At 41.1% G+C, this 18,006-nt stretch overlaps 1 protein-coding gene across 11 annotated transcripts in view; it reads left to right on the top strand.

The window, feature by feature from the left end:
- The window catches only part of tns1b (tensin 1b), a 174,396-nt gene that overhangs the window by 20,377 nt on the left and 136,013 nt on the right, over positions 1-18,006 (top strand). The window contains exon 1 of one of the 11 annotated variants that reach the window (XM_044365249.1): positions 12,652-12,941. The exons of the other annotated variants lie outside the window; for them this stretch is intronic. Coding sequence (XP_044221184.1) covers positions 12,861-12,941 — 81 coding nt within the window. The 5' untranslated portion in view covers positions 12,652-12,860. Of the gene's footprint in view, positions 1-12,651; positions 12,942-18,006 lie in introns of those variants that run through there. 11 annotated transcript variants of the gene reach the window in all.

Below are 18,006 nucleotides of genomic sequence, written 5' to 3'. Positions count from 1 at the left end.
GCAAAAATGCCAAATATTTGATGGTTTCAGCTTCTAAAATGTCTTATATTAGAGTATGCTGAATTATCTTTGGGGTTTTTGTACTGATGGTTCGTGTTTCACTTTCATGTATTGATTTGTCCTTTCCTTCGCATCCAGTCAGTGGAGATGAAACGCTCTTTATGCCATCTTTTATTAACATCCTTGTTTGTGTGTTCGCCTGAGAAAATACGCATTTTATGACACAAGCACATCTCCTCGTCCAGTTGACTGTCTGTGTTTCGACCTCAGACAGAGACAGTCTGTGCTGTGTCCATTTGCCCGTGAGTCTCTCTTTCTATCTCTTTTTTTTGTTCTGTCCTCTAATGTGGAAGCGTCACTCTTAGAGGTGTCCGGACAGCTAATTACTTTATGGCTGTGCAGTAACTTTCACACTGATGACTGTTTTACAAGCAACTCATCACTCGAGGCGAGACCACGTCTGTCATTGACTCTTGTGCAACGGCCGGCTTCAGCTTGTTGTCTGTTATGTGACAACAGATGAGAGAACACCAGACTTCTTTAATTAACCTTCATTTAATCCATAGAGACTCCTTCATTGACTGAATGTCTGCAGTCATGAGGAGGGGGATATTTACATGAGAAAATGATTTTAAGCTTAGAGATATTGGATATACAGTTAAGATATACAAGTATACTTGCGTTGGGTGTTCCTGCAGTTTTTTTGTTTTTTTTGCTAAGTGAAGAAAGACAAAGTCACACTGCACCTTCATAGCTTTTCATCACCTTGGCCTGCATCCTGTTCATTTCTGCCCTGTCTCAACTTTTTATGAGGCAGCTGATGATTGCTTAGAGGCCTTCGGTGTTTGAGGCCAGTTGATAATTGCTGCTCCGAAGGTGAAATGGTCACTGTGGGTACCGGGTGCCTCTGTAGATGATAATTAAAGGTTAAAAAGATCACCCCTGCCCATTGGAATTTGTAATTTACTCCCCCCCCCCTTTCCCACCAACAAGGGTTAAAACTTCTTATCCACCTCTGATCTATTCATCCCATAGAAGCCATGTCCATCACCCTCGTCCATTTCAGGATAATATTGATTGTAAAAATGTGAATTATTGTACTGAATATAATGCTTTTAGTGAATTACTTTTTAAATTTTACATTATAACACATTTTGATGCTTAAAACTGATATCTGCATGAATAATACAATAATATGAGGGCAAAAAAGTGTTTTTTGTTTGACATTTTTACATTGTTCTGTCTTTAGGTGCTTTATAGATGAACACTATGCAAGGTTTCAAAGTGATGCAGAGCATATCTGCAACTATGGGATAACAGTCAGAATCCTTTAGACACATTTTCTTCTTCTGGAAAAACAGTATAGATTTCCAAATTTTACCACCGCATGGCATCAGATTCTCAACCTTCTTTATCATTTCTCACCAGACGACTTTATTTTAGGTTAAGGCTGCAGTATCACTGTCACGCAGTCACAGAGATTTAAGCCTGAACCCAGAGAGCTTTGTAGTTCTTTGTGCCTCCTTCTGTCCAAAACTGGGATTATAGCTCATCTTAAAACAGGATATTTAAATGTGCTCTTCATCATGTCGCCAATCTGACTAAAGTTGCCTAAAATGTGCCAAAACTGTTTTCTATCTGCCGACTTAAGACAGAACGGTGTCTCTTTCCAATGTTAAAGATGAAATGAGCTTTTATTTAATTCCCCATGGCTTTTTGCCAAGTGCTTACATTCGCCAAGCTCTCAATCCCAAAAATGGAGGCCTTGGATCAATAGTGGGAGGGGAAGAAGATAATTGCCGCATTAATCACAGCCACTTTGTTGGGGGCAGCAACCCAAAATGTAATATTAAAACAAATGGGTCTCCACTGCAGATGTTTTTATTGGCTATGACTTAACTTCATTTTTAATTCGTTCTGCCTTTGCAGCAGCGACGTCTAGCAGACTCTCAACTGGAAATACTCTCTGGATGTCAATTTGTATTATGGGCTCTTACAGCGGCCGTGTGCATTGAGGGCGAGTATGATGTACTGTATGATGTCATTTCAGCTCAACTAAACCTTGGCACTTTGCTACTGACGGATGAAATACAGCTGAAATAAAGGATAAGATGAGAGCTCAGCACAGTGAGCTGCAGTGTAGCACTAAATAAGTCTTACGTGGACCTGCAGCTAACTGGCACCGCTTGTCGAGATCTAACTTTGGTCAGCTCTTCTTTTTTAATATTGACTTGATATTCCAGAGATCTGTATTTGCATTATTTTATTGCTCCAAAGAAATGTCAAAGGTGATGTTAAAATTAGATAACATAACTCCTGGGTAGAGATAAGAGTAGCCTAGACAGTATTAACATTTTTTTTAATTGGTTCTTTCAGAATTACTCTGCAAGTGATTGATGGATAATATTAAATTAAAGTGATGAATGGATACCACCAGCTGTGACCAAAACATCTCTGTCAGCCCCCTTTAAAACCATGACCGGCCACTTCCCCTTTTTATTCTCCCAGGAACAATATGGCCCTTAACTCCCTAACCTCTTGTCTGGTTTCCTAGAACGGACAACAGACCTGATGTTGCCAGACTGAGACTCGAAACCGGCCCATTGTTTGTCCTGCAGAGAGGCAGGAAGTGCGCATGATATTGTCCCTACACCTCTGGAACGTCTCTGTCTCTTTGCCAGTATTGTGTAATCTGTTTTAACAGAGATGCAGCTGATGTTTTGTAGTGGTAAAGTGTCTTTGAGCAGAATGCCTGCAAAATGATCCGTGGTTTGACCGTAACATCTGACCACACCCGGCATGTGTGAATCGATAAAGTATATAGTATTCGTTATATTCTTGCTCTTATTGTTGCAGAAGCACGTGGTTGGATTTTGGTAAATGTCCTACAGATGATATTGTTACTTCTCTTTTAGCATTCATAACAGGAAATTTCCTTTTTAAAACATTTAATTTTGGTGGAATCATTAAAATCTGTAGATTGCTCGCAGAGGGGAAGTAAATTTGTGCAGAGCTTTTGTATAAAGTTCAGCTGTGGCGAATGACTGTATATAAATATGGACGTCATGACAGCTCCCCAAAAGTGGAGCCAAAACATCTTGATTGCCCCCTGGTGGCTGGCTGCAGTATAGGTCGTAAGTCCCGCCCCCTCTATGTTAGCGGATGGGACATGAGCCAAACTAAAAACTCAAAGTAGATGTCAAATCATTTTTTCCTAAAGATGGTTTCAGTCATTTTAGGTAGTTCTTATTATGCTGATGTTTGTCCAAAAGCTAATTTTTCTGATAAGTTTGTTTTTAATTAGTTATTTGACGATATAAAAAGTGGGTGTGACATAGCTGTGACAGCCGCTGTCAATGTAAGGTAACACTGGTATAGCTACACTATGTGCACATAATGCACATGTGTATATTGTTCATTTGAGAGCAAGAATTATTAATATGTGTGCACAGATGAGCTTATTTTCCTCTATTACACCTGTCAGACTTTGTATTTTCAGTCTACAGCTGTGCAACTCTGCATTAGAGTAGACTTAGCTGTAAAGAGTTGGATGAGTAGTCTGGCCATTACAGCATAACTGTTGCACTTTCCAACACCTTGCTGGGATTTTTTAGATTTGGAGCAGGTTGTGGAAAAGGTTGATCACAAAAAAAAAACAAAAAAAAAACAGGAAGCAGCTCAGAATACACTCAAATAGGACATAAGGCTTAATTTGCATTGTTGTCACCAAAAAGTCAGAGGCTTCCTTCTTTCATTTCCCTGCAAAGGAAACAAAAAAAGGGATCTTCCTGTGAAGCTACATGGCAGATCTGGAGCAAGGTTACTCTCTTTTTGTTCATTCACCAGATCATAGAGCCAAATGTTCTGGCTCAATCCTCCTTTTGCTATGAACATAATTTAACATTGTAAACCCCCTCTAATAATTTTGCAGTTTCAGTTTTGTCTTTGTTATTTTAATCCAGGCTCCTCTTGACCTTTCTTGCTTTTAAAAATATCAGTTTTTTGTTCTCTTCTTTAATGCTGAAGTAGTTTTCAATATTAGAACAATTTATTTAATTAGGCTTCCAGTTTGATCCAATAAGGTAAAATAAACATGCAGTTCAATAGCTGTCTCCAGTCACTGATGCGTTCCTGAGGCTCAATACTAGTTAATTACTCAGAATGCATACAGGGTCAGAGGTCATTTATGATTGGTCTGGGACTGCCAATCTTCATTAGGGCCTCGCTGACAGCTACACATGTGACAGCATGCTCCACTGAGTAACACGTTCACTTTTTTTACTCTTCTCTGTTTTGCTTTCATACAGTCTTTGTTCATTCACTCACCTTGTCTCCCTTTTGCAAATCTTTTTGTCTGATCCTTTGGCATAAAATTGGCAGTAATCATATCATCTGCTGGAAAGAACCTGCATCATAATTAGTATTTACAGTTTTCATTTTAATCACTGGGAATTTACTGTTTCTCCACACAACACATCTTATATATATTGTTCTTTTTCTGCTCCCTCCAAGCCATCCCCCCTTTTCTACATTAAATTGCGCACCCTCCTCCTTTTCCCATCACTATAAGTGCCTCCGTCTTTACCAGACGGCTCTGCCCGACCCACCCCGCCTCCACCCACTTCTGTCTTCCCTTCTCCTAATCTTTTTCCCTTTGAATGGAAGAACCTGCAGCATCCAGAGACAGAGATGGAGAATTAGAGGGATGCTGTGAGGATGTGAGGCAAGAGAGGGAAGGATGCATTTAGGATTTAGGAACTCCACTTTAAGGGAACTTGAAGGTACTGAAACCAAAGAAAAATGAACCATTTTTTGGATTAGATCAATAACCATAACGGGATTCTCTCCAGGACTAACTACTAGGGTCTTTGCAAGTCTGGGCATTTCTTTTGAACAACAAGATACAGAGGGAGGGGACACAAGGAGTAAGGAACAGCAGTGGTGATACAGTAGAGGACGTGAGGAGGTTTACAGAAGAGGATGGGTGGACTAGGCTGGTGTCTCGCCACAGTCTTCAGTTGGGCAAAATTTTTCTTCTTTTGCATCTTCCCATTTTGGAAACAGAGGAGAAGCAAAGACAAGGTACAGTTTTCTTTGTAGATGTAACTTGATTAATTGGAGGTTTTTAGGTTTTGAAGTTGCTGTCAGTGACTTTGCCAGATTTTTCTGTTTGTAATTAAAAAAAAAAAAAAAAAATCAAATGCTGCTTTTTGCGAGGAACATGTCACATATAGCTGCTGCAGTTGTGACAAATTAGAATATTTTTAACCATGCTAGCAGCGTGAGGGTCAATGTCAATCTGTCAGTTGCTCCACCAGATTTGGTCCAGACTGAAATATCTCAACAACTGTTTGATGGATTGCCATGAAATTTGGTACAGTTATTAATAGCGCCCAGAGGAAGATTCATACTGACTTTGGCAATCCCCTGACTCTTCTTCTTGCACCATAATGAGGTTGACATTTGTGGATTTTATTTTGGATAGAGTCTTGTGAAATTTGTTACTGACATTCATGTCCCCCATCTGATGAATCAAAATAACTTTCATGGTCTCTTAACTTTTGATCTAGCGCCATCATCAGGTCAAAATGATCATTTGCTCAATATTTTTAAGTTACCAAATACCTGCAAAACTAATGTTCTTCCCATCAGCCTCTGGTTTACTTTGTGTTTAGTGCTAATCAAGAAATGTTAGCATGCTAAACTAAGATGGTGAACATGGTATACCTGCTAAACAACCAAATGTCATTGTGAGCATGTTAGCATGCTAATGTTAGTATTTATCACCACTTTACCTGACAGAGCAGTTTCAAAAAATGGGTTTGTTTTCTCACATTATTGATCATTAACTAATTTCTGCAACAATTCCAGTGTAGTTTCAAGTACTCTTTGTAGCATACGCATTGCACTATTCAATTTGATCAACAAAAGCATTGTAACCTAATGATTTATAGCAGCTGAGGCCGGATGTGTGAAGCATTGTGATAATGATCTTTTGCATGACCCCATCTCCAAATATCCCACATCTGTTCCATCTGCAGTTGCCAAAAGCATTGTGGATGTAAATGACAATGGAAATAAATTTAATACTTGTATGATGGCCCGTGCCAGTGGCGGACCTGACATGAGCACAGAGGACGGAGACAAGCTCGAGAGATAAGCACAATAGGACGCACACACATGGACACGCAACCGCAGACTTACCAGGATATTGCCAGTTTGACTTGGGCCCTGAGTCTGATGGCTGGTCTGTGCTGATGAACAGAGCCATTAATCTTGTAAATGCAGCCACTGCACAGCCTCTTGCACACATCCACTCACATACACACACCCCAATATGCACATAGTATTCCACTTAACATGTGCACGCACGAAACTCACCTTTAATTAAAGCAGTTACTGTTTTTAGCCAATGGTTGGTGGGCTGACCACAGACACATTGGGGCTCTTAAGCATGTCCCTTCGTCCTCTGGTGTTGTGCATTTTCCTCCACTGGCATTTTGATGGTTGCCATGAGATGAGGTGAATAAGCACTTTACCTTCAGCTGCCCTCAGTGCTGGTCAGTTTGAGTGGTTGTTTAGTGAGCGACGGTGGCTTATCAAGGCCGTGTGGTGGTGCAGTGAGAAGGATAAGCACCTGTTTTGCTGAAGCAAATGTCCTTGAGACAGATTCTGAATCCCTGCCAGCTCCTGGGATGCAGTTTCATCGTTGACCCTGTGCTCTGACCTTTCAGTTTAAGTTGACCAAAAAATAATGCTATCCCAATAAAGTTTTATATTGTGTATTGTATTCTTAAACCTGCAATAACTGATTATATAACACCTCTAGAATTCACTCTCCTTTTAGCTCTAGCTTTGGTCTCCACCAGCTCCTGAGGGAAGTATCTGTCTCTTTAGCTGCTAAATGCTTCACTGTGTTCACCAGCTAATCACTACCTTTGTCAATTTGCTGTTTGGTTCTGAGCCTGTAACATACAGTGGGTTTATAGCCTTTTCATTAAAAACAGCTGCCTGCTGCGGCTGAAGACAACACAAAGTTGCGAGCTGTAAAACCAAAACAATGAGCTGAAAGAAGCTAAAATGAGGGAGAGTGATAGTTCTTTGTGGGATCATGAGGGACACCTGTCACATACAGTCCAAATATTTTTCAATATAAAAATACTGATTAGAGCAGCTTTGTATTTGATGAATGCATTGTCCAGGTTCTTAGAATTTACCAGAAGCCTTTTGTTGTGGTCAAAAACCTTAGTTTTTTCAACCTTAGTTACTGATTGCAGTCACAATATATATTTTGGCCACTTCATACATTGATGTAGTTTAAGTTTTTACAATCATGATACATTATACACTTGTTTTTAAACAATGTCACATTTCTTTTTCACATTTCAGGCCATTTACCTCCCGCTTTGTTGGGTATTGTGTTGTATAGCACATTTGTGTATCACGCACCATTTAGAAAGCTGCTGAGAGATTGTGTTAAAATGTCAAAGCCACAGGATGTGAACGCCCTGCACACTGCAGCGAGAGTAATTCAACAAAGTACTGTGCTACACTGTACTGTATTTATGTGACGTTCTGTTTATTTTGGTGTATTTATAATTTTTCTGTGTGTGTGAGGATTTTTACATTGGCTTTTTTTCATGCACTTTCTCAAAGAACAATCCTCATACATTTGACTTTCTTGGCATAAAAAGCATGACGTAAATAAACAGAGGAAGAAGTTGGCATAAGCAGTCACAGCCAACATGTTTTATACAGACACAGAAACCAGTTGGGTCGACAGAATATCAAAGTTCTTAACGGGGAACTCCGAGGAAATATATATCATGTAGTGCCACACATGCTAGTTTGATTGCAAGTTGATCTGTGGAACGTACTGTGCAGAAACACTCCTGGCACATGTGTGAATGATACAGATCCCACAAATCATCACTTTCATGTTTCCTAATGACAATTCTTCAAAGCCCCCCCCCCCCCCCCTTCCAAAAAAAACCCCCCAAAAGGCTTCACACCATGTGAGAATTATCGTTGTTGTTTCCACGGGTCAGTGTGTTCTGGTGCTGAGCGGATGATCCCTCCTCTCCTCTCGGTGTTGCGCAGCAGAGAGAACAGGGGGAAAACGTGCTCTCACATGTGAGTGTTCTGCAAAAGGGAGGGCAAGGGAGGGTCTGTATTGTTTTCAACAGATGGGAGACACGGGGGTGGGAAAGGGTGTGTGCATGTCTGTGTGTGTTGGGGGGCCTGCTGGAGTGTGTTCTTCCTCTGTCTGTCAACAAGTGAACTCCCCCCTTCATGGCGGCTTCTAGGATGTCAGCCAAGATGACAGAACACACCCCTTTGCTGTTTACACATTCACTTTCTCCTTATCTATCTCTGTTTATCTGCTATCTATCTATCGGCTTAGCTATTTGCGACACATTTTATCTGTTTATCTGTATATATATTACATTTCTCTCCTCTTTACTTTTGATTTTTTGACAAACTGCCTCACTTGCTTTGTTTTTCTTTTACATGCAATGATTTTTTTTTTTTTGCCTTTAATACTGAATCAACTGTAACTGGCTGCCCAGCTTTGATCTCTCCCAGCTTTTGTTGACCCATCTTTGCTCGGTTCAAGGACAGTGACCTGATACTGGTTAATCTTCTTAATTGTGTGAGTGCCTCGCTGTCCCCTCTTGGCTCTGGTTTACAAAAGAAGGCAGAAATGGTCAAGGTTAAAGAGGTAATAAAACAAATCCTGTGAGTGAGCTGATTAGCCTTGGAAATATGCCCACAATGCCTTTGCTACATTACAAGCTCCCTCTCACACACACACACATACACACACACACACACACACACATGCACTCCCTCATCCTCTGCAGTCCCTCTTATTAACATATTTAATAACTCTGAACAAAAGTCTGTATGATTGTTAATGCGGAGGCAGTGTGACCGTTGACCACCAGTGGGTGCTGCGGCTGTACTTGGTTGATTTATGAACTCTGTGGTGTGTAGGGAGAAAATGTCAGTGGGATAATACAGTCTGTCGCCTTTATTGTGCCAAAAATGACTTTTATGACAGGATTATTGTATCTGTGAAGTCATGATATCAAACCATGATCCAGTTTTTAATGATCTCTCACTGCTCTGTGCTGTTGTTTTCATGACATTCTCTATTTTAACACTTGTTTCTCGTCCAGGAGTCCCCCCCCAAAAAAACTGTAGCTGCTCTCACTGTGTCTCTCAAAGACTCACAACACTATAAAACACTCCTTCAAATATATTCTTCTTTATTACATATTAGAATCATAAGAGCACAACGTTTCAAGCCCAGATTGGCTCTTTGTCAGGAAAAAGAGCAAAAATAAAACTGCAACAATTTTGTAAGACTGAGCATAAGATATTTTGTCTTCTTTTCCCTTTTCCAGGGTGATTTAGATAACATGTTCCCAAGAAGTGACTCATTCTGATTAGCGTCAGTTTCATTTTGATCATTTCCCAGTTGTTTTTTTAATTTTTTTTTTTATGCATTTGTGCATGACTTTATATCTTGATATTTTGTTCAGTGATTTTGTGTATCTCTACAACTTATATAATGTATATAATAATGATATTTTCAATATATTGCTTTAGTGTTTTGTATAAAATGTTGGGTTTATTATATCTGGCTTGAAGATGTGCTGTAACTGGAGTTGTAGCCACGACTTTAGGAGGGACACACATGAGACAATTTGATGCCTCTGTACCTAACGGAGAGCCAGTCTGGGCTTGAAACATTGTACTCTTCTTGATATCTAGTAAAGAAGAACATTTTTAAGGAAGCATTTTATTATGTTGCATGTAAATCCATTACATTCTTTTTACAAATTTAGCCAAAACTTGATATCATTCCTCTCATTCTTTCTTTGATTCTTTTGATTCTCGGCCGTGCAGCAAATCCTGATGTTATATATAGAAGATATTCTAATATCAGAAATAAATAATGCATCATACACAGTCTGTCACACTAGAGTGTGCTGGAAGGAACTGGGAGATGCCTTTTATGCAACAGAAGAACATAGTGTGCAAAGTTTTTATTTGAGTACCACTAAGCTCTGCTGGACAACACTCAAATGCACAGTCATTCGGTGACTTAGTGCACCGAAATAGCACCGAGCAGTTGTATACACTTCCCTGTGTGAAGTGAAATATAAATTATTCAAATAAAGTTACATTTTAAGACATTGTAAAGCTGCTATACTCAATTGTTTGCTTTGCTTGACAAACCCACAGAGAATTATCAGCCTGTTTTAGCGTCTTTAGCGTTGATTGAACAATTAATGCTGTAACAGTTAATCAATATGCTAAGATTTGCTTCCTTTTCTTAATTTCATAACATTGCAAAATTCCTATTTTTGCTGGGGGAGTGGGGTTTGACTGCTGGTCCCACTGTGGATTTCACTCAGCAGTTTCTCAATTTCTCAGACAAACATCTCGCTTGATGTGTGTGTGTGTCTGTTGTGTTTGTGTCTGTCTGTTGGTTTGAGGGGGATTAGGTTTAAATGTTTTCTCTCTATCATTGTCTCCTTTAGTGAATTTGCTTCTGTAAGGGTGGCCTGCAGGAAATACCAGGGGATTAATCCTCTGTGCCACAGGGTGAGTGTGTTTGTATGTTTCTCTGTGTGTGTGGGTGGGTTTGTGTATTTGTATAGTGTGTGAGAAAGATGTGCATGTGTGTGTGTGTGTGTGAGAGAGAGAGAGAGAGAGAGAGAGAGAGAGAGAGAGAGAGAATGGGGGAGAAATAGGTGGTTATTGGTGGATGTTTATGCATGTGGCGAGTTTGATAGTTTAAATTAGGTGTGTTTATGTTTTAGGGAAGCAGTGGGCCTGGACACTTATGTGAGAGAATCTTTGTGTGTATTTTACAAAAATTATGGGTCCATGAGTGTTTACAGGTGCGTGTGGCCCACCACTGGGTAACATTTGTGTGGCAGTTTGCAGTACTTGCTTATAAGGAATACCCGCACAAGGGGATAAAGAGTCACGCATGGGGCTAACACGGTCATTGATGAGCAGTGAGGACTTACTGAAGCAGCTTTTGCTTCCTGGCCCCTCTGTGTGTTTTCTAAGATGTAAAGGGTGAAGACGGGGGGTGGGCTACTTTTATTTTTCTCTTTGAGGAATAAAGAATGTGTGAATGAAAATGGTAAAGGTCTGCAGAGATAAGTCTAGTGATATTCTATATTTTTCATATTGGCAACAAATCTCATAACAAGACCAAAATGAACATTAAATTGATCTTATCAACAAGTATTGTTTGCATCCAAAGTCTCATATATCTTATATGTACCATAGAGCTCCATCGTTGTCTAAAAACTATTAAAAACACATCCCTGGGTGACATGTTCCTTCATTACCATGAACACACACACTCTACTTTATTTTTACTCAATTCCACAAACACCATCCTGCTTCCAGAAATACTCACCAGCGAGCACCGAACATGCAGCTGAAAATAAATCCACTACTTGCTTCTGTATGAGTAATGTTTGCTAAAAAACTACAACACCCAGCTGTTTAAGAAAAGTACTGAATCTATATAATTGTGACCAGTGTTCAATAATGTGTGTGTCTTTAGCAGGAATAAATGGGTTTGAGACTGAGAGACATTGTAGGGAAGTGGAAAAAGCGAAAAACTGACTAGTTCATTGTTGGCTTTGGTGTTGTCATGGGATTGTTGACAACAATAAAAATATTGACTAATACCAGCGTTATCTCTTACGTATAAGACTGAGGAGAGATTAAGACATTATTATCACAAAACTTTGACTTATTCCCTATTTTGGAATCTGATGTTCTCACAATTAATTTCATGGATTACACACACATATGGTATGTCTTTTGATTTATTACCTACAAATTTTAGAGGCACTCTGTGACACCTTTGCTACCTAAAACCCTGAACCCCCAACTCATGAAAGCTCATCATCATCTACTGCAGATTTTACAGGTGGCTGCAGCTTATAATGCTGAGTAAAGAACTTTACAAAAAATGTCAGACAGTGGGTGTCATAAGTAGGAATCACGTACACAGATTTGAGTCAGGACTGACAAACTAAATAGCACGTGTCTTTTCAATTTTCCAAATTGATTGGCCGAAGCATTTTCCAGCGTCAGGAGAAATGCCAGACATTCATCATGAGAGTGAATATGAGGGAGACAGACTTTATGAAATATTACACAGGAAAACCTTGCAAGAGGGAGATGGAAGGAGGGGGAGGTGAAGTGCGATGGATGCTGAGAGGGGGGGGGGGGGGGGGTGCACGCACAGGGAGGGGGGAGGGATCAAGGAATGAATGAAATTAAAAGGGGTGAGACTTAGAGGGGTAAAGACGGGGGGGGGGGGGGGGGGGGAAGAGGAGGGGAGGGTGGGATGGGATGAGAGAGAGAGGAGGGGCAGGAGAGATGGATAATAAGTGGAGTACCCCCACCCCCTTTGCTCCCGTGGAGAGGTGGGGGCTGCCTGACCCCCCCCCCCCCCCCCACCCACCCACCCTCCAACCCTCCACCCACCCCTCCATCCCGCCACCCCTCAAAAAAAAAAAAAAAAAGCTTTGTGAAACTTTCCCCCGGCAGAGGGTAAGAGAGGCAGAGTGAGCCGAGAGGAGAGGCAGTCAGGATCCAATTAGAGGAGAGAGACAGAGGAGGAGAAAGCAAGTCAGACAGTGAGAAAGAGGGAGAACGCAGGATCCCCCGACGTGAAAGAGAGAGTGTGTGTGCTCTGGTGCATCCAGGATAGTCATGGCTTTGCAGCGTTGGCCAACTCTTCTCCTGGCTGGATTAGACTTAAGGAAGCCCTCTGGTCTGTAGCAGTTGCAGCATCACTCCTGTCCGTCACCATGCCGTCTGTCTCCCTCAGCCTGCCAACAGCTCTGGCTGGCCCCGCACGCACCTGGGTCTGTCTGTCCTGCATGTTCTGGGTGAGATAACTTTTCAACTGGAATTTTTCTAATCAGGATCATGAGTTATTTGTAACTGTCAGCATGGGATATCAGAACTCTACGCGTAACTAGAAGATGTGAAGATGTGATTGGCGGTTTGCAAATTTAATAACTTTGCGGACCTCAATTGCACAATATACGCCATAGTGGGGAAACATGAGTGTGTAAGTAGTTCATAAGTGAATTGAGGGATGAGGTAACAATCAGCTTGATGATGCAATAAGCCAAAATGCCTTTGTTGTTGTGATTTTGCAATAGATTAATCGAGAGGTGATACTTCAGACCGGTGCCATTGAGAAACCCTGATCAGATCAAGCTGGTCAGGAAATCTATTGGGTGGTCTGCTTGTCGGGGGTTGGGTGGAGGGTTGGGACCTCGGCCGCGGGGGGCCTTGGCACGGTGACACATGTGAATGAGGGAGATATTATGAAAGAGAACGGGAGGGTGTTTGAACATGAGACAAACTGAGCGTTGTTTTCCCCCTTGAGAAACACATTTTTCTCCACGGCTCCACGTACACACTAAAAAATTGTCTGCTCTGACACCGAGTTGGATTTAATGGGACTTCTGCTCTTTTCCCCCTTAGTCTTTCTTTCTCACTCTTTCCCCACTCCCTTTGCTCCCTGTGTCCCGCTCTGTCTCGCTCTAGGTGGTTGGGACACACAGCTATTTTTGCTTTCTCTTGTATAATTCAATCTGCTGCGCATTCCCGCTCACAGTAAGGGGTTGTTTGTGCACTTGTGTGCCCTCTAAGCTGTGATGTGGTCAGCGAAGAACTGTGTTTGTGCGTGTGTGTGAGTGTGTGTGTGTGTGTGTGTGCGTGTCCATGCTAAAAGCATTGTGACCGCGGTCTCGACATTTGTCTTAAAACACTGTGAGTGCTTTTCCTAATTTGTGATGATATGAAAGAACATTCCTGGCTCAAATATACAACGTTGCATGCTGCTCTCCTCTTTTTTCAGCTGAATAGAGGATGAAAGAGGAGAGCGGTTGAATAGACTATTGAGATCCATCCTTCCCCATTCTGCAGTGGTCCTTTGGGACATGACTGCACACCACTGGCAGAGCTGGAGTTCTTGGCGAGGAGACTGGATAATCTTACAGAGCTCTTCATCAGTTAATTACCATTCTTTCTTTTGAGGAGCGGGAGGCGAGGTGAAAGGGGGGTCGTAAAAGAATCTCAAAGCCCCCCAGCTAAGCTCTGGGTCACTGATTGACTGCATCAGAGCACTGTATGACAAAGTGAGCTCACTTAAGGGGGCGGGGTTCAATCTGAGCCCCTGCGTTAATAGCAGGTCTTTGTTTGGCCCTAAAACATCCTTAATTTGGGCACACCTTATTCTAACATATTGGGGTTAGGAGATAGGGTTAACCTTCTCTGAGAGTGTCCTTTCCAATACGTATTGATCAGAAAACCAAAAGACGTGCCAAGAGCACTAAAGATCAGAAAGTTTTAAAATGATGAAATGCCAAGATTGTAGAGGGTTTTAGGCATAGATCACTGGCAATTCTCCTTCCCGTTGTCATTTTTTCTCTACGTCCCTCTCAGGTTTGCATAGTATGGACATAAACATACTCCTTGGGCAGCTGGGAAAGTGAGTACAGCTGCAAAAGCTGTTATGAAGTGATGAAGAGGTAGGAAAGACAGATAGAGAGAGGGAGAATGAGCATGTGAGAGTGAGTGAGTAAGTACAGATGCAGGAAACAGACTATCTTCACGATCTAGACAAGGTCTATTCCTTCGCCTGGCCTCTGAAGGGGAAGGTTGGCTCTTTTCAGTGCAGGATGGTCCCGGATAAAGGAGAGACTTTTCCAGTATAGAAACGGAAACAAAAATGCTCAGGAAAATATAGGAAGAGACAGGAACAACTTGAAGGACAAAGGAAATGAACAGAAGATGCTCCGGGCAAAGACGGAGGGCAAAGTAAGCATGTCAAGGCGCAACAGGCCTTGAAAGAAGACCTTCGGAAGAGCGCCGCTCCTCCACCTAACGTGGTGAATAATTAATGAATGCCAAAAAGGGTTTTAGGAAGAGTTTTATCAGGTTTCTTTGAAAGGAACACGAAACCAATCAAAATGTCCTCTAACTGCCAATTGCTGAAAGAATGTTTAAAGGCCATGTAAATACTGTTGGTGCTCAAAAACAGTTTGGCTTTTGCACGAGACAGGTGTTACTGTTAGCTGACAGTACATACCGGGCAACTGCAAGCTATGGCAAAGGTGTCTGCAGCAGTAGCCAGGTGCTTCTGATCTGACAAGGTGAAAACATGGCCTCAGAACGCCGTCTCACGGTTGCGTTGATGCAAATATTGACCCTTGGCTAAACCTTCTGAGTTGTCAGGGTTCAAAGAGCTCCTCGGGATGATCGATATCCATTAACGTACACACAGTCCATCTAGTTTCAACGTCAGGTCTCCAAAGGATTGCTCTGGGAAATGGTGTCATCTTAGGAATGTTAGGTCACTGGTCTTTAGTTGTCTTGACTTGAAAATAGACAACCCTGAGACCTGTTGTTTCAAAATGACTCGGACCTCTAATTTCTGCCTCTGAAAGCAGAGATTTAAGTGTATGACACTTAAAAAAGTAACTTTCAGTCAATTCGTCAGATTCAAAAGGTCTAATTTTCACTGTTTCTACCTGTCTTCTTTTATTTTTTTTTAGCTCTTTTCTCCCTGCACTCATCTCCTTTCCCACCCTCCTTTTTCTCTCTTGGTCTGTTACTAGTTTCAGTTTCCCCCCAATCCGAGTTCCTGAGATTACCACTGATTTGAGTCAAAAAAAGTTCCACATGTGGGGCCCCTTTGAAATACGGCAACATTTCTGTAATTGTAACATCTGGGTTTACATTGCCCCAATGTTTTTCACTATAATGGATTTACCATGAAGTTGGTTTCCAGCATGATGCTCACTCAGTTGTTACCATCCGGGGGAATTTTGTGCTATTTTGTCTTGGTGTTTCTCTTTGCATGTGTTTTTTTTTTTTCAATGGTGACTTGGTTGAAAAATCTCGAACAACAAAAAGGGGAAGTTTAACCCTTGCTCAGTTGATTTATGAGAGGTGTTGAGCTTTGTGTCATCCCCCACCCACCCCTTTTCGTTCTTGAAGAGACCCCCAGCTTTCTGCATGCTTCACTGGTCACATTGGCCTTAAACCTCCCAAGACCCTCTGGCTTTCCCTGCAGGGAGTTGCGGGATTCAGAAATCTGACTGGGTTTCAGTTTTTGCTCTCAATGGTTCAAGGATGTTGACATGTAGACCACAGTAAAGTCATGTTTGTTCACATTTTTTTTTTTTTAGTGTTCTAAGTTTCTCCGAACTCTCTACTTTACCACAGATGAAATATTGTAAATCTAAATAGTATGGATTTGAAGTCAGGATGAATTTAGGAACTACGGTAATCGTTACCCCTCAAACCTTTGTGTCTAATTCAGTGCAATAATACTTCATGTCTCTGATGAGCTTTAACCAGCTTTGCCCCCCAGAAAGTGTGTCCTTTTATCTCTGGTTGTCATGTCCATCACATTATTTCCGTCAGAGGTGGAACAGGAGATCAGCACACACAAGTAACTTCATATCATGAGTTTTGTACAGGCTTTTATTTTAGATTTGGTTGGTCTGGAGTCATGTAGGACAGGCTCAGACAGTTGTAAATGGCAGACATATTGGCAATGTTTTTGCAATGACAAGCAATTTCAAGTGTAGCTGTTTGTATTAAAGTATGATAATGGACTACAAATGTCCCTTTTGGTTTTGCTTGTTTACCTTTTGTTTTTTTTTTGTTGCATTCTCTTCTTAGTCCTCATCTGTTCTGCTGGGCAGATTGCATGAAATACAGAGATCACTTTCATGCATCATGTGCTGTAGGATCAATTCTTTCCATTTCAACAGTCCATTTATCTCTCATTAACTTTACTCCTGTGTCACGTCAGGTCAAAATGTCAGCTGTGGAAAACAACAAATCTCATCATTTGGGCAGATTTCACATTAATGGCAGTCTTTTCTTTTTAATAAATTCAAAAGTTAAGTTCAAATTATTTTGTATTTTTTGTACTTAGCAATTAACTCTTTAAAATAGCAAAAAACCAACATAATTGTCAATTGTGGCAAAGCATCACATGAGTGGCTGCCTAATTATGTCTTACGCTTCATCTACATCTTTGTTAAAAATATATTCTACAACATATTTTGTACTTTTGTCTGCCTCTCTGGTTCACTGCTGTGCTTTAATTTGTTCTTGATTCATACAGGTGACCTTACTCAAACAAATGTCTGCTAGACTGTTGACAGCAATGAAGGTCAAAGGTCACTGTTAGAGAGGTGAAAAACCTGTGGGGACTGACTGCAGACTTTGCTCTGAAGTATGGGAGGTGTTTGGACCTGGTAGTAATTAAGATAGAGCTAACAGGAAGCTCATTGTGGGGCCTGGGCCCCCGCAATACCGGAACCACAAAATTGCAAAACAAATCTCCTGCAATTTTGTCGGTCAGTTGACGATGACGCAGTACAAAAATAATCTTAGACTCTAGTTAAGAAAGAAAGAAAACACACATCATTTTAATCCGACACCCGTGAGAGAAATGGAGCTTATATCATAGATTTAGGCAGGAACATGAAGTAATTTGTGGCACCTAGAGCAGCTGATTATCAGGGTGACCCAGTGGCCAGGGGGATTAAGGTGCAGACTTCAGTTGCTGCTAACTGCAATTAATTAGTTAATAACTGTCATTTAATGTCTTAATATGTTATTCAGTTTAATTATTGCTGCTGCTAACTGATCTGGCTGCTAATTGCTGAAGTATTTAGTGGCGTTGCTATTAATAAATATTCAATTTAAGATGATTCAAATTACCTATATGATGACATAAAAGGTATGTAATCCTATAGTGATCTGTGTCAATAGTGGCCAATGGCTTGGCTTCTTGTTTGGACAGGAAAGCTTTGAACATAGACATAACACTAAAGTCAATTGGATTTCTTTATTTGCTTGACATCAAAAGTGAGATGTCAGCAGCGTGTAAGCTCTACTGAAGCAACCAATCCATTC

The sequence above is a fragment of the Thunnus albacares genome, chromosome 11 (genome assembly GCF_914725855.1).
Source record: "Thunnus albacares chromosome 11, fThuAlb1.1, whole genome shotgun sequence".
NCBI classification, from domain to species: Eukaryota; Metazoa; Chordata; class Actinopteri; order Scombriformes; family Scombridae; genus Thunnus; species Thunnus albacares.
The sequence above is the reverse complement of the archived record's forward strand: the minus strand, read 5'-3'. Positions and strand labels throughout refer to the sequence as shown.